At 35.4% G+C, this 27,949-nt stretch overlaps 1 protein-coding gene across 1 annotated transcript; it reads right to left on the bottom strand.

Annotated features, from left to right (window-relative positions):
* Positions 1 to 105: 105 nt before the first annotated feature.
* LOC102800589 (pinin-like) lies at positions 106 to 27,932 on the bottom strand. The gene is made up of 9 exons (XM_006815435.3): positions 27,758 to 27,932; positions 26,637 to 26,738; positions 26,085 to 26,153; positions 24,866 to 24,944; positions 24,339 to 24,436; positions 24,032 to 24,107; positions 18,346 to 18,501; positions 16,041 to 16,179; positions 106 to 1,482 (listed from the first exon to the last, which is right to left on the bottom strand). The coding sequence occupies exons 1-9, from the start codon at positions 27,880 to 27,882 to the stop codon at positions 998 to 1,000; spliced, it is 1,329 nt and encodes a 442-aa protein (XP_006815498.2). The 5' UTR covers positions 27,883 to 27,932; the 3' UTR covers positions 106 to 997.
* Positions 27,933 to 27,949: the final 17 nt, after the last annotated feature.

The raw sequence follows: 27,949 nt of genomic DNA, 5'->3' as shown, positions 1-27,949 counted from the left end.
AACCATCCATTTAATTTCGCCAGCCAGAACACCCCCCAGGTGAAGCAAGTATTACTCAAATGTAGTGGGAAATTGGGTTTTAATTACTGGTTTGAAAAAATAAAATTTTTAATAGACTGAATATGGCAGGAAGATGCTAAAGTTGCCTTATTCCAGTCCCTACAATCAAGTATGTCACAGCTTTACCACTTGCAACACAAACTGGGATATGACCTGTATGGAATACTGCATTTCTTCTACTAGAAGAAACTCATATTAAAGCAGAAGGAGCCTATTTCCTGCATTGTAGAGTAAATTGCATGTGGACCTTTGTGTGAATAAACAATGTATGTTAATTGCATTGATTTCACTCGTCAATTGGGACCTTTATATATTAATTTATATGCATGTTCTTCCATTAGAAGAAATGCAGTATACCATAGTAATGTCAAACCAAAATTCTATAAGCACCAAAACTGGCAAAATAATCACAATACCATCAGTATTCATTCGAAATAAAATTATTTGACACTGAGAAATGTGTTTTCATGTAAAAAAAAAAAAAATGAATCAGCTGTATTTGAATACAAAATGTTTATGAATAGTTTCTCAGTGTACCAATTTCACAGAAAAAAATATGTGAAAGGGAGGTCTTATAGGAAACATTAATACAAATTGATTGAAGGGAATCAGTAAAAAGTGAAACTAAAATAGATGGGGAGCACTTATACATGCTGCAATGGATAAACTAAAAAAGATATCACAACCCCTGGAGGAACTGCAGGTCAAGATACATTTTCCCAGTCTTAGACCCCAGTACACAGAATAGAATATTAACATTTGATGAACAGCTGCTATACTTACACCTGTGAAAGAGACAGAGTTTGAGAAATTAATCTGTAACACGATATTCTCATCTATAATTCTCTACCACCACCCCCCACAATCAGCATCATCTCTCTATAATTTACCAACCCTCAATGGAATCATGAAATGAGATGCGATTGCCATGACATTTTCATGGATTTGTTACTTCCATCATTTCCTCTTTATACTCACTATTTTCCTCTTTCACGTCATCGACTTCAACACTATTTTCATTGGACTTTCCACTTACCACTACCATGTCCCCACTCTCTCTCTGCTCATCTACAGTTACATTACCTGTTTTACCCGACTCATCAATACCGCTTTCCTCTTCTTCCTCCTCTTCCTCTTCTTCCTCTTCTTCTTCTTCTTTGGGTTTGCTTTTCTCATTATGCTTAGTTGCCATGACAACGGGAGGCTCTATAAGATCTATGCTATTGTCTTCAGCTAAATCATCCATTTCAATGTCATTGCCATGGTTACTCTCTTCATCTCTTTTCCTACCCCTCTCTTTCACTTTATTCTCGTCATTGGTTTCTTCCCCACCACCTCGTCTGTTCAACCTGTGTCGTTCAATCTCTTCTTCTTGTTCTTTGATGAGTTTCGTAGTCTCTTCCCTCCTTTTTCTAATCACTTCTGTAAATAATTATGTGGATATACACATGAGTGAAGACACAGACAATGAACGAATATATATTCAATGCAGCGATCAAAATCACAGTAGCATTGTTATTCACTGTTTAAAAAAAAAATTGTGAATGAAACCAACCAACGCTGTGCCCCCTGGGCATCGATATTAAGTTGTCTAGCGTTGTCTAGCATAGTCAGCTTCTGCTACATCACAACACAGCCAGCTTCTCATCGATACAAGGTAAGGTTTTGTTTATTAACAGCATTTACTGACAATCTATCCCTTCATTCACAACAAATGTACATTTTGTAGTAGAAAAAAATTCATTTACTTTTTCTCATTACATTTACCCATTTATGTGACAATAAATTAGTATCAGAAACCATAAACATTTATGTACATGTTCATAGAAATATCAAAAGTGACTGAATCTGTTATTGTGAAGTGAAAGTGATTTTAGTGTCATCAGATTATTCTTTTGAATTCACATTTCAAAAGTGCAATGTTATTAAAATCAGCTTCTCGCACTGCGGGCATGCAATTTTAAATTTAAAAATCCCTATGGATACTCTCTCCTGCAGTTGAATTGATGTGATTTAATAAACAAAACATTCAGATTTTCAGTGGTTGTTTTTCCACCTTGTACTTTTCTCTTGATATTACAGATCAACATTTTCAGAGTCCAGTAATAACTATGAAGAGCTGTACAAGTCCAATAGCATCTAATGTGTGTTGCCATATGCAATAATACACCAAGTTACCCGTGCTGAGCTAACTACATATGTAATGTGAGCTTAGCTCCAATCACAGGTTGCCTAATCTAGGATTAAAAGCTGTATTGAGCACAAAGGGGAATCTAATTTATATGTTTCTAAAGTGAAAACAAAATGAATGCAGGGTTGATGAGATTCTTTTTGATGTGACAACAAGTGTATTGTTTCAGGATGTCGACAAACGATACCATGGGTAACAACAGCACATTGGATTTACTAGAAAATCAACAGGATCTGTTGTATCTGACGATCGAACTCACTCTGCTGATCATCTTCAGTGTTTTTGGAGTCATCGGCAACACTCTCACCATCGCGGTAATTTACAAAACCAAGCAACTTCACACCGCACCAAACTACTTCATCGCAAACCTCGCCATAGTGGATCTGATTGTGTGTTTTCTCCTTGAACCTGTCTACATTGCACGAATCTCTTTTCCAGGGTGGTTCATTTCGCGCCAAGTCTGCAAGGCTATCGGATTCATTGCAGCTACAAGTATGGGGGCATCCATCCTCAGTTTGGTTGCCATAGCAATAAACCGGAACATCAACATCACCAAACCGCTGATGTTTTACAACAGCATGTACAGCAAGCAGAAAACGGTCTTCATGTGCGTTCTCATTTGGTGTCTACCCTTCAGTTATGCCCTATTTTTTTTACTCTGCGACAACGCTCAGCAATCTCACAGCCAATTGATCGAATTCTGCACGTTAGTACCAACAGAGACATTTATTGTCTTAGTTATCAATATAATTGGTTTAAGCATATGCTATATCAGTATTGTGTGGTGTTATGTTGCCATTTATATAGTAGTGAGAACAAATCGGAATCGTGTCTGTAATCTATCAAATCAAGTTCAAAATGACTCAAATGATCCAAACCTCACGGTACTTTGCAGCAAGGCCAAGTATCTGGAGTTCCAAGTAGCAACCAATGTTTTAATCATATGCATTGTGTTCACTATTTGCATGCTTCCGTATATGATCATTACAACTGCAGGAGTACAGATAGACACAACATTGGGAATTTTCATAACAATACTCGCATTTGCCAATTCCTCCGTCAATGTTATCATCTATGCGTGTAGGATTAAAATGTTCAGACAAGCCTATTATCGCTTAATAATATCCCGAACACCAACAACATAATTGACTGCTAATATTAATACTGCATATACATTTATAGATTTTATAGCCCTAAGTTACAAGGTTTTTTAAATGTGCATTATTGACAAAGTAGGTGATAAATCAAAACCGAACAAGATGGATCACAAACAATCATGAACAGGAAAGAGGTCAGTAACAGCATTCTATAGTTTCAAAATTATCTTTACAATGTACACATCCTATGTATGAAAGCTTTTTTTTCCTGAGAGAGTGTGCAAGTCCAGTGATATTATTAATTATCTCAATCTTCATTTCCACCACAGGCATTAATGACAATACACTGTAAAAGCATTCGATTTCACAGAGATTTAATTTCACCCTTGATATTTACTGGATTTTAAAATTCATGTATTGTCAGTCGGATTTCACATATCACCAAAATCAGTGGAAAATTGATGTATATACATGTACATTTATTACTATTTAATTCAGCTAAGAATAATTTGTAATGAATACATTTTGCGCATTTCTCTCATACAAACCGCACATCACAGACAAATTTTTGGTTTAAATGAAGAATCATTACTTTTCCCCTGAATTGTTTTTATAGTATTATTTTACTTTAATGCAGAGATGGAACATATTTCATTACATGTATTATATTTGCTCTATTGCCGAGCCTGAATCCCAAAATTGTATCTTTGATCTTTTGAGCATATTCACTAGGTTTTAAGTTTATGAATTTGTAAAGCAAACAATGAGTTATATTGTACTTTTACATGACTATGACTTATCAGAGAAAATAGCAAAATTAAAACCCAGTGAATAATTAATGCAGTGTTTGGCAATTATGTCATTAAACTAGATAAATTATATTTTAGATGAAATCTTTATTTTTGCTTAATTGCGAAATTAGTGTCATGATAATTCTTCTTAATATATATGATGTCATACAATAAACTGATATTTGATACTGTAATTGTTCAACATACGATTGTTAGATCATTTCAAAGCAACTATCTTTATAGAGTTTATAATCATAGGGGTGAATGGAAGACGAGTGCAAATTTTCTTGGCGTCTGGCTTGCAATTCCCCCCCCCCCCAACAAATCTTCCAGGCACCCCAAAAATTTCAAATGGTCAATGCCTTATTTGCTCTGTAAAAAGTGCATCCACAATAGCGACGCACATAACTAAACATTGCGTTTATTGTACACTGGATTATCAAAATGGGTTCTATTTTAACATCTGTCATTTAGATATAAGTGCACGTGTGACTAGTAGAGCAAATAATGTACATGTATGTAGTCAGACAGACAGACAGGCAGGCAGGCAGGCAGGCAGGTTAAAAGAACTTTGTCAAGTTACCGCAGGCAGGAAAAGTACATGTAATCCTAAAATTTGTCTGTGTTGTGTGCACTGCATGAGGATTCATTTTCCATTGAATTTAAAAACTAAGTTTTATTGCTCTATATTTAATCTAGTGAATTAAAAGAGCTTTTAATTATGTTAAGAAAAACATGCAATAAAAATTAAAAAGTAATGATGGGCCTTACTGAAAACTCATTTTGTGTGTGTGTTTTTTTCCAGCATACGGAAAGTGCATGATTATAATGCAACAAACACTATTTCACATGTGTGGTATATATCGGATAGAACCCATGTCATACACAACACAGTGTGGTGTCTGATGCTCAGTTTTGATCCCAACATGCTGATAAGCTCAGCAGAGAAACATGGACTCGTCTTAAGTAATGAAGTCCTAGTTGGACAGTCAGGATACTTTTGCTATCACTCTATAATATAAAAAATTCCTATTTTACTTTAAATATTTAGTGTAAGATTAAAGAAAGCTTAGAAAGATATCAGTCTGCTGAGAGAGTATTAGAGGTATAGAAGAAATACAGAATACCGGTGTATTAAATTAGGAATTTAAGATCAGCCTTCTGGTACACATTATTGAAGTTTATAATACTAACAGTAATTACTTATTAAAACAACGGGAACATATTACAGAGCACTCATGCAACAAATTTATTTTAAATCTGAAACAGTTATTGAGACATCAGAAAATTGCCTGATTTATGCATGGGTTCCAACCCTAAACTATCTGTGATCAAGAATATGTATTAACCTGTAGCATCTATGTATCAAGTTTTATTGAAATCAGTTGGATGGTTTTCGAGTTGCAGGGTCATAGCCAGTAATGAAATATAACTGGTATATTGAAATACATGATAGTTGCTAGTCTGTATTTGTCATTGATTATTTATCGCTGTTTTGTAAAAACTGGGAATTTTCAGTTTAATAAACATTTAGCCTGTCAAATCAAATGTTGTGCCTGTCTTAAAAGACAGATACACAGGTGGCTGACTGAAGCCCATCTCTTGATTTAAGTGAAAAACACTTGAAATTGGCAAGTAAAAGATGAATTACTATTGTTTGAAATTGCAGGCATGACAATAACAACATTAATACATGCAAGGCTGTTCAATGCTCAGATCAGACCAACTCCATCAAGTGGAATGCAATAAAGATTACAACATTTATTCCCTGTAGGTATAGCAAAGTGACACATACACGCACGCGCACGCACACGCACACGCACGACATGTACAATAGTAGGGCACTGGTTATTTTTTCGTAGATACATCTATTCTGCCAGTGAGATCATTATTGACTTTTATATAAAATTCATAACGCATTACTTAAAGGCTGTTGGAGCTGAATTCAAAATGCTGCACCACTGAGCATGTTATTGCACATGAACACAATGCATTATGGGAGATAACCTCCCATTATAAGGAATGGAAAACTATCACCCTGGAAATTAATTTTTCGAAATGTTAAAACAATATTAGGATAACCGGTAATATCAATAATAATATAGATTAGATATAGCTAATTTAAAAAAAAAGCATATTCAAAATGGCATGTAGCTATATCAAAATGTTTTACAGTAATTCAGACACAAGTGACTTCCCAACCAATCGTTGGAGTTAACACGTTGCTATCAATATTTTTTATTTAATCTTAATATAAATGTGCATATTATATTGAGTACTCTAAAGGTTTCCATTGAGGTGCAAAAAGTGTTACCATTTTAAAATGTTTTGATTCAAAGTGTACTATGTATACCACATATGCTTATTACTTGTGCATGCCCTTGCACAAATTACAGAGGTGTTTCTATGGTCAAAATATGCCATATATGATTCAGCATACAACGTAATGTAAATTTTGGTAAACTTGCGCTTCTAATACAGCATATGCAGGTCATATCACTGTTACTGTTATTTTAGTGTTGAAGACTCCTCTGAAAACACCCTGCACTGATGCTTATTATACAGTGTACATTATCAGGTATGACCTCGTTAGTTTGAAATGGATTAGTATGTTGCTTATGGCAATTACAACACAGTGGGTATATGCTGTTTATCATATGAACAGTAATTTATTTTGAGGCAATTGATGGATTTCATCTTATATTTATCATGGAGGACAGTTCACCAAAGTGCCTATCCCACATGATTCTTGAATTTACAACATAAAATTTGTTTGTTTTTAATATTTTGAAATCGTCTTGATATTTTAAGGTAAAAACTAGTTTGTTCATAGCTATAACCTGAATTTGTCAAGGAATTAAGGATGGATGTGGCCTAACAGATATTTGATGACTTTTGCTATTAATGATTCCCTGGGGAAGGTTCCTACAACAATAATATAACAAGTATCAAACTTATTATTAAATTGTTAACCAAAAGGAAGTGACAATTTCAGTTTGTATTAAGATGAATTGAAATTTGTGGTTACAGAAAGAAAAGGATATCATGGGAATATGTCAGAATCAAAAAAACAAGTTGGCTTGCATTGAAACCCACGTACACATATTAATTAAAACAAGCAACTTCTCGGCTGATAGCTCCGCTGTCAGCAATGCACATTTCAATTAAAGAACTGAAGATATTAGAAAATGAACAAATCTGAGAGAGGTCTACCCGAGGAACCTATATGTATAGTATCAAAGCAATCTGATATGCGATTTTCAACAAGAAGTCGAAAATATCACTTTTTACCAAAAATATTCATCAAAATTAGAGAATTGAAGATATCACGAAATGAACAAATCTGACTGAGGGCTACCCCAGGAATCTATGTTGCAAATATAAAAGCATTTGGTTTAACGGTTTTGAAGATGTGACGACGACGACTGACATTCAGTAATATGAAGAGCTCTGCATCGTTGACTTTGTCAACAGCAGAGCTAAAAAAATTGACACAGACAACGGACAATCACTCATATGATGAGCTCTACTCGACAAAGTTGACAGTGGAGCTAAAAATGAATAGTTTGCGATGTGTTTTGTAAAATGTAGTTCATTTGTATCAATCACATTTGGTCAAGAACAACAACACTGGTCAAGAGTGTACTGAAAAAAATATAGTTGAACTACACATCCCTGCATATTTTGAGATTAGCTGTAAATATTTATCTGACCTGTAAAGTACAACAGTGTCTGATACAAATAATGATGCATATAATTGGTAAAATTTTGTAAATGGTAGTAATAACACTATAGAATCTGAACGTGATACTGATGATGAATGGTCTGAAGTCAATTTAGATAACAAGCCTGCTGGTAATCTAGTTTCTTATAACCAGTTGATTTTACCAAGAAGTATGAGTGGTAAGAGGTCAATTTAGTTAACAAGCCTGCTGGTAATCTAGTTTCTTATAACCAGTTGATTTTACCAAGAAGTACGAGTGGTAAGAGGTCAATTTAGATAACAAGCCTGCTGGTAATCTAGATTCTTACAACCAGTTGATTTCACCAAGAAGTATGAGTGGTAAGAGGTCAATTTAGATAACAGGGACGGACGGACGGGCGCACAGACGGACAGGCGCACGGACGAAGACCGAATTACAAGTCCGAACGGGGACTAATTAATTCCAGTATGTATTTTCATACATCGCCAAAACAAACAGATTCCTATGAACATATAGATTGTTCACATAAGTGCTGCACAACCAACATTTTTATATCCTAGTAAATATGATAAATTTTATTTGAAAACCATATCAGGTGTACAATATTTTGCAAGGTAATGAAATATTTCTGGATTGCATAGGATTGTTGAGGCATCCTAGTGTGATGAACAACATTTAATATTGCTGAAATATAGGCGCACTACTGGAGGTGATTGGCTCATAAAGGAAATAAAGTATCTACACTGTGGATTATTTCTTTAATAGTATTCTCAGTAGCTTTAACACCACAGTAAATTGAAATGTGTGGAATCAGGCGGAAACAGCTCAACTGAATGTCAAATATTAAAACCGATAAAAAAAAAATTTGATCCTCCGTTTGTATTTAAATGTCAAAGCAATCTGGCTGGTGATTGTTGAAAAGTAATACATGTAGTTTTTACCAAAATTTACAAAAATATTCAGAATTTCAGTCATAAAATATGAAACCCAGTCTAATCAGTGATTTTCAAGAATAATTAAGAATCTTTTTTTAAAAAAACAACATTGGCACTGCAGCACTGATTAAATGTGTACAGAGATACCTGGCGTATCAATACCACAACTTGCAGCTACACTCATAATATTGTAACACCCCTGCAGAACTAAAAAAAAGCTTTGCCTATTAACTGTCGTACTGATAGTCGTACATTTTCCAAAAGGTCAAGATCTGGGGTATCCCCAGGCTAATCTGCAGCAAACAATGATATACATACATCCGGTAGATAATGAGAAATGAGTGAATAATAGAATTTTATAACTTGGCACCTTGGGTAATAGCTTAAATCTTCAGCATATACAGAGAAGCCATTAAAAATGATTGAAATGTTAATTATTAATTTCTTTTCATAGTATGCAAAGTATACAGCGAGATAAAACCAGTGAAAGCCGTACACGTCATGGATAAAACACATCATGCAGAAAATTGGTATTCTTCCTGTTATACATTCAACTGCACAGGGGGAATTAAAAAGAAGCAGTAAAAGAAAGCTATATTGCTTCAATTTGTATTATTGAAATGCCTAACATTTTAGCAGGAACCAATTTGTAAGAAAACAAAATAAACAGAATAAATGTTTAATCCCTCTGCACTTTTCTCTTTTGGCATACTAATATAAAGAACATGAGACATACTACGATAACTGCCATTCGAGCATATAAACCGACAAGAACCAGAAAGAATGTGTGACAAATTGTATACAAATATTCCCCTGGTGACATCACCAGGATACATTGCTGCACAACGTAGACATGGTAATGGGTCTGTGAGGTAGTTCTGAAGAACGCTTTAAGTTCTAATGTATTATTTATTGACTCATAATCTAAAATTAACTTCCACTATTTTTTGTTAACAAATCTTAGACGACAAATATTATGCTATATTATTAGTACTGTAATAATTTTATTCATTTACAAGAGTTTGGATCCATTTCTCACAATTCTGTGTCTGGTCCGGTTTTACTATGGTATATTTTGATTTCGCTCTTTGTTTGATACATATAGGTAAATCAACATGGAAATCATTCCTGGCAAGCATGTCTTAAATTAATCTCTTGATTGCAAAACAATTTGCTTTTTGTCCAATTTAGACTTGATTTGCCCACAATGTAGATCATTCCATTATACTAGGGTATAATGCACTGTTTGTTTCCAAATGCATGTTCAATAGTTATTTTGCTGTGTTGAAGAGAACCATGGTATTGCATTTCTTTGGATCTAAATTTACAGCGATACACTGAACGTTAGGTGACAACATAGTCCCTCCATAAAAGACCGTGGTGACAGTTAAGAATAGGTCGCACAATTTAGATGCTGAAATGTAAATTGCCTAAGGTAAGTGAGTTAGTTTAATAGTTAGAATTAAGTTGTCAGTCCGAATGGCAAGTTTAATTGGCCAGACTATTGTACCATCCTTGGTGTTCTGAATTAGTTCACATTTCTTACCAAGTACCACTGACTACACATCACTGTACATCACATTGACCACCCCTATAAAATAGTGAATCATGCCTATCATTCAAATAGTGAGTCAGCAAGTCAATCAAAACACAATATGTTGCAATATGAACCAAATATCAAGGCAGTCAGTTGGTGTATTGTAAAAACTGTCACAATCTAGACAATAAAAGCTTACAAAGACGCACATTTCTAAAAAAAAAACAAGCAGCCTGTCGGCTGAGATAGCTCCGCTGTTAGCAATGCACATGGCAATTAAAGAACAGACGATATCATTAGAAAATGAACAAATCTGAGAGAGGTCCACATGTAGTACCTATATGTATAATATATCAAAGCAATTGGACTTGCGGTTTTCAACAAGAAGTCGAAAATATCACTTTTTACCAAAAATTACAAAAATATTCAACAAAATTAGAAAATTGAAGATATCATTATGAAATGAACTAATCTGAGAAAGGTCCACATGTAGTACCTATATATGTAATATCAAAGCAATTGGAGTTGTGGTTTTCAACAAGAAGTTGAAAATATCACTTTTTACCAAAAATGACAAAAATATTCACCAAAATTAGAGAATTGAAGATATCATCATGAAATTAACAAATCTGAGAGAGGTCTACCCAAGGTACATATACACCAAGTATCAAAGCATTCTTGTAGCTTGTAGTTTTCAAGAAGAAGTAAAGTAAAACATTGACACGGACGACGACGGACGACAATCACTCATATGATAAGCTCCGCTCGACAAAGTCGACAGCGGAGCTAAAAAGTAGGCATACTTGCATGCTTAGGTTTTTCTAAATTCGTAAATTATGTTACATGTAATAAATCTGTCTGATAAATACTTGGTTGTTTTATCTAATGTGCTCATGCGAACAAAATGCACGGCAACAAAATAGAAGCGCCCCCCCCCCCCCCCCCCGGGCCGACATCTTGACATCGGATAGTGGGCCAGTGTTTCACGCAAGGCAAGTGCTGACTTTTTCGTACGACTTAGGTAAAAAATAAAAGTATCATCTAAAATCTAGGTAGTTTTTATAGATGATAACAGTGAGTCCGGTTACAATTAAATTTTGAAGAGATTCATCTACAAGTATAAGACCCGAGGTTACTGCGACGGTAAAACTCTGTTTTGCGGGATTTGATTTTAAATAGCACAGGAAATGCTACATGCCGGCATACATCACTGGGTCACATTTTACAATTATTCTATTCACACCAATTAAAAAACAGGGCAGCTTCCTTCATTAATGTGCAAAATATGCAAAGAAGGAGGAGAGGGTTTAGTTTAGTTGTCATTCACTAATTATGGACGAGATAGTAAGCACGCGAAAATTTCCAAGAAAAAGAAAGCGAGGAAGAAAAAAGAAAAACGTCAAAAGAATGATCACTCCTGTCAAAAAAGATGTTGAAAGAGACTATGCTGGGTTCGTACAGAACGGATTTCCCCGTCGAAACCAGTGTCAGCCATGAAGTGGGAGAAGAAAGTTTTACCGTGACACTGAGAGTCAGATGATTCAGACTTCGATATAGTGGGTGATACTCCTGTTCAAAACATTCGAGAGATGTCTGTATCTTGCAGGAAAATATTGTTACCTTCCGACGTAGAAGAAGAAAGTGAAAGTGAGTGTCACGGCTGATCGTTTGAAGACGGCGAGATTCGACTCGTTGACATGTCACTGTTGAGTGGCGCCCTAGAAAAAGAGATTTGTCAATTTTGCAAAGTAGGCAATATCTCAATAGTGGAGCGCAGGCGTCACGGTCTAGGCAGTCAGTTTGAATTTCTTTGCACGCAAGGAGATTGTATTCGATCAAAACTGAGCCAGCCTAGCTTCCCGTCATCCCGAAAGAAGGGAGCAGTTTTCGAAATAAATAGAAAAGCTGCCATTGGTATGCGAGCGATTGGAAAGGGACGGCGCGCTCTGGTAAAACTGTCAAACTATTAGGGTTTACCTCAACCAGTAACGGGTCCGCCCTTTCGCCAGTATGTACAAGCTGCCTCCAGGAGACTTCGAAACTCGTGGCATGCTTGAACTAATAAGTTTACAAACACAACGGCCCAAAAATAAATACACTGTATTTGCAAACACTTCAACTGCCAAGTGTAGTGTCTGTATTGTTTGTTACTCGCAAACAGAACCGCCCACTTTGCATAATCCAAGCTTTAATGAATGACGTCGCCATTCGTTATGAGCACAGACCGTCACAAAACTCCATAGCGTGAAAGAAAACAACCAAAAAACAACGTTTTTCACAGATATAAATGTCGGTTCATGATTTTTCTCGATAACAACTTTCAAAGCATTTCATTTACAATTAGCCCATGTAAATTTTGCTGCTAAAACGGGAGTTAACGTTGATTGAAGCTTGAAATCATAAAAGTGCCGATTTATCGGTGTTCGGTTTTTGGCAATTACCGTTGACCTAATTTTAAATGGGTTTCAGTGAATAGCGCTACGATGTCGCCGTTTAGCTTTTCTTACTCTTGGATATGTTGGCTTCATATCCGTATTTACATATTTGCAAAATTCTATTGCGTTTTTTCACAAACCTCGCGCAAACCACCGGTATACTCTAACTTTAACACCAAATAACGTGCTTGAAATTTGTGATTTTTGAAAAGAAAAAAAAAACTTAATGCAAAAAATAGAAATACGGATTTAAACTTCATGATCTTTGCTTCAAAACAGTGTAAAGTTTTTGATCGCATGAATGACTGTAGAGATGACAATTAAAATTTTATTCACGTTAGTTAAATTATTGACCCGCTAATTTTCAGAATCACGTGACGCTACAACAAACATAATGTTCACAAAATATTAATAATAAGAAAATACAAGTCAAGAGCTTTCCAAACATATATAGATTGTATGGTTTCTTGTAAAATTTATTCCGATTATAGGTGTTTACATTTTTCATGCAAAAAAACTATCCTGCTACCCGAATTGACTTAATGTACTGTTATTTTGCAAAAAGCATTTACATGCAAATGGTTTGACTAAACAAATAGATAACATTGTATGAGTAAGCTATCAATAGAAGCCAGCAGCAACTACCAGCTTTCTGATAACACAGACATGACACGTTATCTCATTTTTCAATACCGTAATATGTGGCTAGGTTTTTCAAAGAATTTAAATTTGTGAGCATTTTTAATGGCTCATCGCCTCACAAAATGACTGGTCTTAATCTTTTAACAGCAGGTTATATATTATTCACAGAAAAAATATATTTGCCTTGCCTATGATACGAATATGTAGTGGAAGGTTTAGATAAGCAGACAGCTGATTAATTCTATTGGATTGGCTGGTTGAATAAAGCTATTAATTAGGCACACACAATTGTTAAAAAAAAAAGCGATTAATGAAAAATCGGGATGAATTATGGGAATTGTTGCCATGGAGATTGATGTTCCACAGGCTGTATCAACAGTCGGAGCAATCCAACAAACGATTCATTTTGTTTACGCTGTAGATAAAGGTGGCAGCTTTCTAAGAAACCAGTTTCCAGCATAAAATGTAACATGTAGGCCGTTAATGCCACCTGTTGAAGAGATCTAAATCCTTAGGTGTGCATGGTATCATAGGAACAATCAAGAACACTACTTAAGGATATGGACGCTGAGCAAAGTAACGAAGATTGAAAGCTGTAGATGTCATCCCACATTACAGTCCTACAATGAACACCACTAGTGTAACGACAGAAAGTATCTTGGTTGAACCTGACAGCAACTTTAATAACATTGGAATAGTATTGATTGTATTGTTGTACATCATAACAGGGACAATTGGTAACATGCTGACAATCTGTGCTGTGTTTACAAGACCTAAACTGAAAACGATACCCAACTATTTTGTTGTTAACTTGGCACTGGCCGATCTGACAGTCTGCATCATTTGTGAACCATTCTTCCTTGTAAGTGCAATCCACCGAGGTTGGCCGCTGTCAAACACACTGTGCATAATTCTGGCAATCCTACTTCTAACGTCGGTGCACACGTCTATTGCTAACCTGGCATGTATAGCTTTAAACAGATGCATCAGTATCACATCAACAATGGAAACATATCAGAAGATCTACACACAGCGAAACACCATAATCATGTGCGTACTGACGTGGCTTGTACCGCTGACCCTTCTAATGATCCCGCTATTTGGATGGGGTCAGCTGGGTTATAACCATAAAATTGGCATTTGCGGTGTACCCGTTGGAGACCAAAACACCAAGTATTCCTTGTTCTTGACAATAAGCTTAGTAATTAGCAGCTACATTGTGATTGTTGTGTGTTATTTTAAAATCTACAAAGTTGTACATGATAGTAGAAGGAGAATACATATGATGAGGCTCCGTTTCGATCGCGAGCCAGTTGCAACTATTTCACGTAACAGCTATCACCAACAGAAGCAACAAAATTTCACCAAAGACTATAGGTTGGCTATGAATTTATTTATAGTTTTCATAGTGTATTCCATCTGTTGGGTGCCTTATGCTATCGTGACAAACATAGACAGGAACTCAAATATTAACTACAGTAATGTCATATGGTCTGCGGTTATACTAATGGCTTTATTGAACTCCTCTGTCAACTTCATCATCTATGCTTGGAGAAATAAACTATTTCGGGATGCGTTTATCAAACTTCTGTGTCTCTGTACACGTAAATGATAATGCAGCAACCACACACTCATCACACTGTTTGAATAATATGTTGACACAGGGACATTGTTGACTTGCAGCAAACAGTGGGAAGTCTAGTAGCAAGATTTTTCTATTTGTTAAAAATAACTAAAAATACAGAATATAGACTAGAAACTAAAGATATACAAGCCAAAATTGGCAGTAATAGGAAAAGTAATAGTATATAACACATCAAATGGCAAATTATCATTGTTTTTACAATGGTCATAACTGTTAACACATAATTTTTCAGCAAAGACAGGACTCTTGATCAGGCATATTATGTTGATATAATCTATTCATTGTACCGGTATATAAGATCTGGAATTAATGCCAGGTATATTGAAGAAGTATTTGATACCCACAAAGATGTGTTCTGGGAAAATCAAAAGTTCTTTTCAGCTAAAAGCATGGCCACTAAGTTTTCTCAAAAATTCAAGCATGGTATTTCAAAGGCCAAGCAGGGTCATGCTTTAAAGACCTGAGAAGAGTAGTGCTCACATTTTTCATTACAAATGAAAAACTGATGGGCCTACTACTACTATCTCAAACAAGGCCACATAGTTCAGTAGTTTTTCATAAAAATATGCTAGTTAGTTGACCATGGTAAGCCAATTTTGTTAAGACATTAAAAAAGAATTTGAACAAAAAATAAAATAATAAATTTAATAAAAGATAAATACATTTTTAGCACTTTATAAATGCGAAATACGACTTCATGTTGTATTTCATATATTTAAATTTACCACTTATTAATACATAAATATTATGCTTTTAATGATGTACCGTACATACAGAACCAATTAGAAGTGTCTTATCCCAACGTATTAATTTTTAAACTGTTGTACTAGTGATTTACAGCGATAAATGAAAGTTTTTCCAATCACTGACACAACAGGTTGTCAGTGTTCTGCTTGGTAAATCAAACACTGTATATGTAAACAATAAAAGATTGTAACGTTTGGCTACCACACAAAGACTTCTTTATTCTCATTCAAGAGATAACACAAATGGGTTTACATACCTTCCATAATTTCTCGTGATTTGTCTAACTGTCTCTGTGCTGCTGCCGACATTTTAACTGGTTTATAAAAAATATGGGGTCTGGTTTTTGTTCGGATGAAATTGCATAATTTCTTATTGTGGACATCCCATTTTTCTTGCTGTAAAGGATGAAAAAAAATATTTTAGCATGTTATAATATAACATTTGCTAGCCACCAAATTGATGGCAAATAACATTTTTATTTGGCAACCACAATTATGTTACTTGCACAAATAATTTCAGAATGGTGAATTAAACTATATGAAAAAGATATCAAGAAAAGATCCTGTTTAACAAGTCATTGAAAATGACACAGTCCCCGTTAAATTTTTGAAAATTCTCTTTGTGCTTGTCATATTAAAGCAGAGGGGTTGTCGCGAGCATGTCCTTGAAACTTGAGTTCCAAGTGGCGTATACAACAGATTGTTTATTTACATCAAAACATGTGTTCCATGTAGTAGCAATAAGGCCAAAAATTAAAAAAAACAGCCGTTATTCGGCCATCTTTGATCTGATTATGAAACACACTGATATGTATGATGTATGTGCCAAATACGAATGAAAATGGTACATAAATTGTGGAAATATAGTAGTAAGGCCAAAAAGTCAGATGGCTGTCAATTGGCCATCCTTGACCAGATTTTGAAACAAATTGTCATGGACATGCATCCTAACATGTATAAAGTACATGTAGGTGCCAAATTTGAATGAAAACTGACAGAGCACGTCTAAGATATTGCATAAAAAAACAAGCAGCCTCTCGGCTGAGATAGCTCCGCTGTTAGCAATGCACATTTCAATTAAAGAACAGAAGATATCATTAGAAAATGAACAATATGCATAGTATCAATGCAATGGGACTTGCTGTTTTCAACAAGAATTCAAAAATATAATTTTCGACCATAAATGATTGTGGTTTTTAACAAGAAGAAAATATCACTTTTTACCAAAAATGACAAAAATATTCATTAAAATTAGAGAATCGAAGATATCATCATGAAATGAACAAATCTGAAAGAGGTCCACATGTAGTACCTATACCGGTATATGTAATATCAAAGCAATTGGACTTGCGGTTTTTAACAAGAAGTTGAAAATATCACTTTTTACCAAAAATGACAAAAATATTCACCAAAATTAGAGAATTAAAGATATCATTACAAAATGAACAAATCTGAGAGAGGTCCACATGTAGTACCTATATATGTAATATCAAAGCAATTGGACTTGCGGTTTTCAACAAGAAGTCGAAAATATCACTTTTTACCGAAAATGACAAAAATATTCACCAAAATTAGAGAATTAAAGATATCATTACAAAATGAACAAATCTGAGAGAGGTCTACCCAAGGTACATATACACCAAGTATAAAAGCATTCAGGCTTGTAGTTTTCAAGAAGAAATATGACTCTGGACAGACTGGCCCACGGACGGACGGACACACGAACGGACGGACAGACTCAGAAACTCGCGGACGGTCAGGGACATGTATCCAAACATGTATGATCTGTGTACTAAATTTGAATGAAAACTGACAACACATGTCCAAAATACGACATTTTCAAAAAACAAGATGGCTGCCAGTCGGCTATTTTGAATCGAATCGCTAAACCACTGCATGTGCATATGTCCCACATAAAGTACTAGGTACATGCAAAGAATGAACGGAATTAGTCCAAGGGATTCTGAGATATGACTCCGGACGGATGGACGCACGGACGTACAGACGGACGGGGACCGAATTATAAGTCTCCGTTTTCGGACTTCGTCCAAATGGGGACTAATAATGCATTAACAGCAATATGAACCTGGAGAATATGATATTTTGTAATGTTATCGTCTCCCTTTTTGCCAAGTGACTAAACATGTTTGTAAGCCCAGAAATTAACTACCACCAAGATTAGATTAATCATATGGCATTTACAGAAACAAGAAAGAAACAATACTGAAGATGAAAGCAATCGATCACAAAAAATTTCATGTTTTTAATAAAATTGTCAAGCAATGTAGTAAAATTCATTTAATGACAAGACTGAGATTGATCGGCTGAGACTTGCGCTTTTTTCAACTGAATGGCAAGATAAACAACTTTTGTGAAGAGCAGCTTACTTTATCACATGATTCCGAAGCCTGGTAGCACCTTGATTTGTTCAAACAAGGCAAGTTTACGTAAACGTAGGAATTAGAGTTCTCAAAGAATAACATGCTGACCAAATTTATTCAATTCTGCCTACAATTGCAAACTACAGCTTTGTTCAATCAAACACATTGATTGATCACGTACCATTTGTGCTAGCTCCATTAACCTTTCTAGCTTTTGTAACTCTTGTTGTTTATTTTTTCTCTCTTGGAATAGCTCTCTTCGTTCACTCGCTATTTTAATTTTCTCTTGTTGTACTTGATCTTCTAATTTCTTTTCTATTGTCTTTCGGCGTTGTTCCTGAGTAAAACAAACAATGGGTCAATATTCCAACAAAGTGCAGAAGTTTCACCAACATGACTGTGCATACGTTGTCTAGCAATGAAATCTTGCGTACAACAGTTGATTTTCACGTTCTGATAATTTCAGGACAATGACTGCTTTTCTTGAAAAATCATTGATTGACCCAATTTCCTGAAAGATCGCTGCAACTCACAGAATCACAGTAAAATTTTCACTACTACCAAAGATTCACAGTGGCAAAATTTACGAAAATTTGTTGTTCATAAAATTCAATCGAGTATTACAGTTTTTAAAATAACAAAATTCAACTGAATTCATGTCATTCTCCTGTTTACAGGGCAGATTTGTTTTTTTAATCATCATGACTAATGTGCAAATAAAAAATTGTTAACAGAATATTTTGGTTTGTTAATTTAATCTTTTGTTTTCAATAAATCCAAGCATCATGGAGAGGGGGCACTGACATTTAATGTGAGTTCAGGAAATGATAGATCAAGATGTCATGCAGCCATTATTTGCACAACATTTTAGTCTTTATAATTGTTATTATTGACTCTGTTATCCAGTTAATAACCGGGATAATAAGAATTGGTAGTATCACATCGAGTAGTTGATGTAGATTATAATTAGAGAAGGGGGGGGCACTGACATTTAATGCGAGTTCAGGAAATGATACATCAAGATGTCATGCAGCCATTATTTGCACAACATTTTAGTCTTTATAATTGTTATTATTGACTCTGTTATCCAGTTAATAACCGGGATAATAAGAATTGGTAGTATCACATCAAGTAGTTGAAGTAGATTATCAATAGAGGTCTAATTCACTGCTTTTAAAAACAATGATGCACAGAATTCAACCATGTCAATACAAATACTATGTCATTACACCAGTTTCATTCTAGAAATCATGTTGTGCAATTATTGTGGATTAGGCCATAGATCTTACAGAGTCTATGACTAAACAACCATTTCATGGACAACTTACTGTTAACAAGCATCTCTAATCATGTACTGATGTCTACCGGATTCTGCTGTAAAATCGCCTTGTGTCGTTAAATGGCAGTTTGGGTTTTTAAAAAAAAAATGGAAGCAAGAAATCGCTCAGGGCAACTTCTCTGCATTTTTTTTAAGGTGTTTAAATATTTTGGAATCATTTTTTAGGATAAGATAAGTTAAAAATTATTTGCATTTCATAACAATTCAACGAATTTATTTTTTGCACGTTATTATTTGAAACTTTTTAAGAATATACTTTCGTTACCAATAACAAATTTTAAACAAATAATTGTATTTGGCGTATCAGGATCGTTAATGTTATTTTTTGGCGGGAGAAAGATGACACTGGTTGACATTGTAATGAAATTTTAGGCGGTCTACTTTTTAATTCAGCACGAAAAATGTATCAAATTTTAGATTAGCTTCTGCAATAGTTTTTTTCGTCTTGGATGGTCCAACTGCTGGCGTTGAAGGCAGGTGGGTTTTTCAATGAAAATAGAAGTCCCAAAAAAATATTTGATCATGATCATTTTTTGAAATTTTGAACCCCAAATTTATGACAGAATCCGGTATTTTCAAGCATTTAATTTGATCACTAGGTGGCAGTATATTATTTTATGTCTATTCCCCTGGTTGGACTTGACAAAATAATTCAGCAGCTTATTAATCGATATAACACATGGCCATCAACCCTCTTATACATTATAATTTTTCATCAAATTTTAGGGCATTATGAAATGTATGTGCATTAATATACATCTTTGTTAATTTTGAATAAAAAAGGACAATTTTCTATTGAATATCGGTACATACATACAAATCACGTGGGCTTAATTTGCGCAAAGGCAAATTAAATTGACTTTGTTGTTCAAATGATTTTAAGCTATTCTCAAAGTGGAAAGCAAAACCGTGAAAGGCAACAGACAGGACGTCTTTTATTTATAGCATAGATATTTAGAATCATTACAAACAAAGATGTGCTTTACTTGATTTGCTGTCCAATTTTACATTAAGTGACAACATGGTGATACAACTCATAGGATAACACTAAGGTTATTTTATCAGGCATAAATTCTTAATTATTACAATATGGTTTGTGTATGATTTCCCATACTGCACCACAAATTCTACCACTCTTTAGCACTAAATATTTTGAATAAACTTTAAGACCTGAATCATACATGTTGTATTCATTCTCAAAGTTCCTGCAGTTGAAATACTCGTACAATGGAATCCCATTGCACTGAACAGTGCACACTGCCCTCTGTGGCAATACTGCCTAGATTACCGGATAATACTGCAGCTCCACAATGATTATAAACTTGAAATGGGACAAGAAGTCAAGAATGCAGCACAAAATTGTTAATGTAGATACCGTCCTAATCAGACAGCCCCACCAACTTTAGACACAATATCTATCGATGTGGCAATTTGCCACCACAGGGGGCGCCAAACTGTAAAACAAAGAAAGAATGACATCTTTAGGGAACTGATCATTACCACCAAGCCGGTTTCCTGGGAGTCTCCTGCGGCATGAGTTTCTTTACCATACCGGCCGCTGCTTTACCGTACCGGCCGGTTCTTCACCGTTCAGGCCGGTTCTTTACCGTACCCGAAGGTCATTAGCCGTACCGGCAAGGCCGTTACCGTACTGGCAGGAGGCAATTCACACTTCTGACAAGTTAATTTATGCATTGATTTTCCGGTTTACTGGTAAAATGCCGACCTGTCTAAATTTCAGTTTTATGCACAGGATCGCCAGAGAAAGCAAAACTGTAGAATTAATTTGAGTTGAATTTGTTTAGTTTGTAGTTATAGTCTGTTTATAAATCATTTTGTTCATGTTTGCTATGCGGTAGCTTTCGAGGTCAAATACACCACCAGGACAATTTGTTGCGTCTTTTTATTTGTCAGAGATTAAACTTTACCATTATTATTGCACAATATTTACATTCAAGTTGGGCGTGATAATGCTACACATGATTTTTGTGAGACCATGGAGCTCCCAGTACGTCCATAGTGAAAATGAGAGCTTCACCAAGGCGTCCTGTCGTTGTCAACTCAACTTTGGAACAATCAAATGTTGGATATGACTACAGACGGAACTGTGTCTTTATTTTATACGATATTTTTATTTTTTTTAAAATTGGGATCAGTGCACTCAAATCAACTGAGCCGACAAAGTGGATTACAAAAATAACAGTTCCATGAAAGTGGCTATATTTGTGTATGATGAATCCTGAGTCGGTAGTTTTGACATGTAACCTAATGGTTTTGGTTATTGTTACAAATGCACAGTGCAGACGTAATTTTGTTTTCATTTTTTCACTTTATCTGGCGCCAGTGCACGTGTGCTTGGATGTTTTTTTATTCAGTGATTGGGCTAAATATTTGACGACGTTGCCAACGTATTCAACATAGAAAAATAGCATGTGTGTGCATTTGCGTGAATGATAGATGCAGACGAGATTTCTCGTCGCAACGCGTTTTATTAGTTTATTTCCAACGCATGTGGTCGGCGCCTTTGATTGCGTTTAGTTTGTTCTTTCATTCGCAAAATCTATATATATCTATATTGTATTGGCTGTAATTATATTTTTTTTGTAAAACAAAAAAAAGTCCCGACCTTTCCAGTTTAAATCGTATTCTGCCCCAAACCAAACAGCCCTTTTCAGGGCCAATCACATGTTCCAAAAAGAGATATACCGGCACACTTGCACACTCTGTTTTGTTATAATAAAGTTACATTGGGGATTGTTGGAGGGGGTGTGTAAATATGTTTGGTCAGTTCCATAAACAAAATCACAAAATGAGATCGAAAAGCAATGGAAAAATGTTGACCTAGAGCAAGGTCAAATTCCGTTTTACGCACTTGAATTTTATCTGGACTACGTACAAGCGTTGCGCGTGTTATTTTCAACAAAGTATCAAAACAGATTTTCGAACGCCCAAGCCCGAATTTAAATACATGTGAGCTCGGCCAAGCGAGTCACGCTGACACATGCAAGTATCATCGAATTCATGCGACAGGATGAGATGTTTTATTCAACGTCGTGGGTAAGCTACGATGTAAGACTGTCGTTTTATAGCGTTACAGGCGATCATGAATATGTGAATAACACACATATATTGAAAAAAACACATGTGAAGAATTACAGAAAGACTTTTTTATTTAATTTATTTATTTGTATTTTGACGGTTGTCCGACTTTCTTTACACTGTGTGAGCTACTGACAAATATAAACAAATAATTAACCCATCGAGTCCTCCAGTCGACTGGGACGTTAAACTCTGTTGTACAAGTCATGTCCTTTTCAAATTATTCACTTTCAATGGGTAAAAAAAAATTCTTATTGTTTGCAAAATGCCCGATTAATTTATGCATGACTCACGGTTACCGGCAGGGCGCCGATCAGTTACCGAGGCTTTGTTTACCATGCATTCATTAATCGAAGGTGATAAATAGTCGGTATTGGTCCTATCAGTACGGTAATTGTCCAGCCGGTACAGTGAAGCACCGGCCGGTACGGTAACACAACGGTCGGTACGGTAAAGCAATGACCGCTACGGTAAACCGAGTCAAACTCACAGGAAACCGGCTGGGTGGTAATGATCAGTTCCCTTACACGCTACAGAAAAACAACTGCATGACAGTTTGTGACAGCATTTTTGGAGATGAATACAACTGAAACATGTATTGAGAGAAATTTGGAGAATGTGACAGTATCTTGAAATAGAAAAAACAAAGTCCCCTAGATGTAATCAGAGCGAAGGCACCTCTTTTTCTTCTTGACATTAAGCTCTCTTCTTGACAAGGAAAACCTGTAAACCTACCCCTAGGCCCTGAACACACATTTTGAAGAAAAGACAAACTTATTCAAGCCATCAGTGGGTCCACACTCATCATCAAATTTGATACCAGCCAGGGCATATTTGGATACTATCACTATGGCACTGAGAGAAGTGATGCGTTGTTTACACACAGCTAAAACACTGATTGACTGAACCAGCCACGAATTGTCAAAAATCACCCTTGGACAACTTGTACAATTTCCATTCTTTTCAGCTTCTGGGAGAACTAAAGCCACAAGCAACAATGCAAATCCAAGATAATGCCTAAGAAAGCATGATTCTGAAGCTTCACAATCACAATCTTTAGTCAATGATAATTGCAATCATAGTATTCAAAAAGTAAAGTTTATTCCCTTGATGGTAAAAACATTACATCAACGTTTTGAAATATCTTCTTTTTTCAACATAATACCCAGCCGGCTTATAGTCTGGAACTTTACATCAATACACATTGATCAACTGTTATTATCTACGAAAATGCTGTGACTAACAGTCATATTTGTTAAAATACAAGCCACACATACAAGGTGTTATGCCCCTATTTAAAACATTGACAAATACTATGCCAAAGTATGTACATGTTTTTTTCACACAAATATGTGCTATGACTAACAATGTGTAAACTTGGCGATTCCAACATAACACGCAGTGTTCTCAATACACAAGTTTGACTTACCTTCTCAGTAGTCTGACCTGAGTCATGTTTGAACCTCTGTAGAGTTCCCATTAGGAGACCAAACATACGTCGATTCCTGTTACAATATAATAAACATCAACAAGATTATTGATTGTTTGTCAGACTATATTCACCCGTACTATTAATAATGCAAGTTGAAAATGTTTGAGTTATTCAATTAAGGATGGCAATAGGTTCCAATGCCACTTGTTTGAATTCATATACAACACACTACTGGTCAGTACAAGTTCAAAAAATAAGGTAAGTTAACATCAATTCCTTCATAATACCACATTTATTTCCTCACCTGGCCAATCCTTTCTTATCAGTTGACAAAGCCTCCATGGAATCTTTTCTTGTTCTTGTATCTTGAGGGGTAGCAACAATCGATGACTGTAGGGAGGGCTGCAAAAAATATATAATAATATAAAAATGATGGTGCTGTCAACATAATGTATTCAACTGCATTACTACTCGAGCATGATTTTCATATTCGGGGTCACATTTGCCAAAGCCTTTCAAAATGACAATTTGTCTGACCAGTCAAAAAACCTCATTCTGTTTTAAAAATAAATAATATGCTTCCAAACATGTCACAAAGTGAGCATAAATTGATATTTCATCTTGATTACCATCAATAGAAGCATTTCTGGAGCCAAGTTGTAGAATTCTTAGAGAAGTATATTCATCTACGCTAAATGAGTTTCAGGGCTAATTATGAGATACATAGAACGTGGGCAGCAAGTACTGTCACCACCATATTGTTCCGAGAACAAGACCTCAGACAATGACAGTTAAGACTCGTATAATATTAGGAATGATATAATTAGTTACCTTGTGATCCAAATCATCATCATCGTCTGGATCACTATCTCTTCGACGACTTCCTCCGCTTCCAACTTGACCACCTAATCTGAAATGGAGGAGGAACAAAAGAACCAATGAATATACCTTGTATATAAATTAAAGCAGTAAGGGATCTCGCCAGGCCAATAGGAGTGCTGGTTGCTCATGATATTAATGAGCTATATGAATATTAATGAGCTCACTCAAGAGTTTGAATATAAAAATGTAAAATTCTCGAAATGCAAATGCTGCAGACTAAAAACAGAAACAAATAAATTATTGTTGCAATGTCAATTGTAAAAAGTTAAATGAAACGCATTTGAAACGTTTCAGCGAGGAATATGTTTCATGATCTTATTTACTTCGAAAACACTTTCCTTCAAAAAATCAACCATGTAATTATTTGGTGGATTGTTGTAATTTATTATTCGTACCATCAGCTTGTAAAACATTTACAGTAATGAACGAACAAATAAAACTTCCATCAAAAACGATAACTTGCATGTACTTCACAGTGTTATACACAGGTTATACCAATAATTCCTCTTACTCAGACATGATGCCATGCAAAAAATGTTACTTTTTTTTTTTATAAGAAATAAAATTTGACTTTTATCGGCGATTGCTTTGATAAAAAACACAGAACCCGACATTTTCCCGAATGCTAGTGATCATAAAAATCACTTTGCAGAAGTAAGCAATGTCGTAGCACGATGTGTTGGCATGGATTTCAGTTGAAAACTTCATGATGGTTTTCGAAAAAGGTGATTAGCAATTTTTAAAAGGTGAAAGAAGTCTTTTTACATGATTCGCGATGATAAAAGTTCAATGTATTTTACTCCACTTTGATTACGCTATATCGGGTGGAATTGATTTTGAAAGACATTTAGCTTTTCAAATGTGTCATATTTACGTCACATTTGACCACTTTTTATTGTTTTATTGTTTTTTATTGACTACCGGTACACTGTACGCAAATAATCGCACATATACAGATCTAGCAAGATGCTTTTCGCAGAGATTTTGGGCTGCTATACGTCACTAAATCATGATTACAAGCAGAAAATGATTTATACAAAAATATCCTACGTGACAGGCAATGCCTTTGTGCATACTTTACGGTATTCTCAGTATTCGCCACTTAATGTGATATTAAATTTATGTTGAATGAACTTTACAAAGTACAAATTGAGAACAGAATAACTACCTGCTGAAAGCACTTCCTCTTCGTTTGGGTGGTGGTCCTCCTCCTCCAGGCCGATCCAGTGAATCCCTCCTAAAATTGCACACACAGGAAATTGTGAACGATATTTCAGTAAGATAAAGCAATGACGCCTTTAAACCCACTTCCACATACATTTTCACTATAAACTGTTAAATTTTCAGCACAAGATAAAATTCACTGTGATTTGAGGTCATAAGAACACTCATGACACATGTTGATCACTGCTAACCATAGACATTCCTCTATTTATTATTTACGCAAGTGCCAGGGTTTATTCTAGAAAAAACTGCAAGAGGGAGCACTGCAATTCAGCGGTGTCACCGTGTCACCAATTGGAAGAGATAGGGTTCTGTGACCACATGCGATTCCTGGTCAATTTTATGGTTGCCCAGGGTAAGGAGGCGCATGATCATGGCATGAGGGCGCTGCACCCCTGTTCCCTTGTTTAAAAAAATCCCTGCAAATATAGCATACAACATACAATACCAAGAGTAATACGTGAAATCATGTTACTACATGCAGAACATTACATACCTGATGACTCGTATATCTGAACCTCTGCCACCCCTGAATGTTTGACCTCCTAATGACACTCTCCTCTGATCTCCACCCCCACCAACACTGTTAGCACTCAACCTTTAAAAGACAAAATTCTCCAATTACGATATGAATGGATCCGAAGAAAACTTTATTACTACCTGCAAGGAATGTGTCAATATTAATAAATATTGTAGGAAATACATAATTTTTAGTGTGCTAGTATTTTAAAATTATAGATATTTGCATATACCGGGTATTTATAAAATTAATACAATGCACTTCAATAATACAAAATGTATATTAATTACATGGTCTCCTTTTTCAATATCAAAACACAATTTGACCTAGTTTCCATTACTGAATTAAAATGGGGTTATCAGGCTGCAGGTATATCTATCTACGTCACAACTAATAAAAACATTACTAGCACCAATCACAACCCATATCACAGATTGTTTTGTTTTCTGATTAACAGCTTCCAGTTTCTCCCACACTTGGAACCACAGAAATTGTGTCCACTGATACTGTGAGCAGGTGTTCATGCACTTTTGTACTCAACACACAGGCATGATTATGAAAATAGAATATTTCATCAATAACAATTTTCAACATTATTTGATCTCCCACTATACAAATACACATATTATAGAAAGCAAGTAAAAACATAATTTATAATTCAACTCACTGGAAGAGAGGAGACTACATCCTCCACCAATGACAAGCCTCTATGGACCTTTATGTTTGTTTTTAAATTTGTGCTCCCTCGTCCCCGTAAAAATATGTAAATTACCAACTCTACTAGAAAGAGACTTGCTATATTTTGAGGTGTTATCCGCCATGTTGTTATTATACAAATTCATTCACCACCCCTCGGGTGTTCACTGTATACCATTGAAAAGCTAATATCGCAATGACCAGACAGAAACTACATACGGTAACATTTTTCTGCATCCAATTATATAAACTTCACGAATGTATTATACTCTCGGATAGTTTTATTTCAAAATACGAATGCACGTTGCGGCAAACGATAACTTGCCACTTGGGTAAAATGCCGTCGGCACCCCTAACACTTGTTTGACAGAGTCGGTAGTGTTTGGTTGAATATTTCTCACCTCCTTTCCGATGGGTCTCTTCCTGTTAACTTTTTTATGTTTTCGTCCACATTATGCAAGCTTTCTTTGGCTTGCTCAAGCTTTTGTTGCAGCACAGCGACCGAACCTCTCGCATCATCCGCCATGTTTTATGCAGTTCAATACAGGACGCCGCTGTGGTGAAATTAAGAAATGTGCCGTCTGAATAAATAC

The sequence above is a fragment of the Saccoglossus kowalevskii genome, chromosome 2, assembly GCF_978046115.1.
Source record: "Saccoglossus kowalevskii chromosome 2, keSacKowa6.1, whole genome shotgun sequence".
In the NCBI taxonomy this organism is placed as follows: Eukaryota; Metazoa; Hemichordata; class Enteropneusta; family Harrimaniidae; genus Saccoglossus; species Saccoglossus kowalevskii.
The sequence above is the reverse complement of the archived record's forward strand: the minus strand, read 5'-3'. Positions and strand labels throughout refer to the sequence as shown.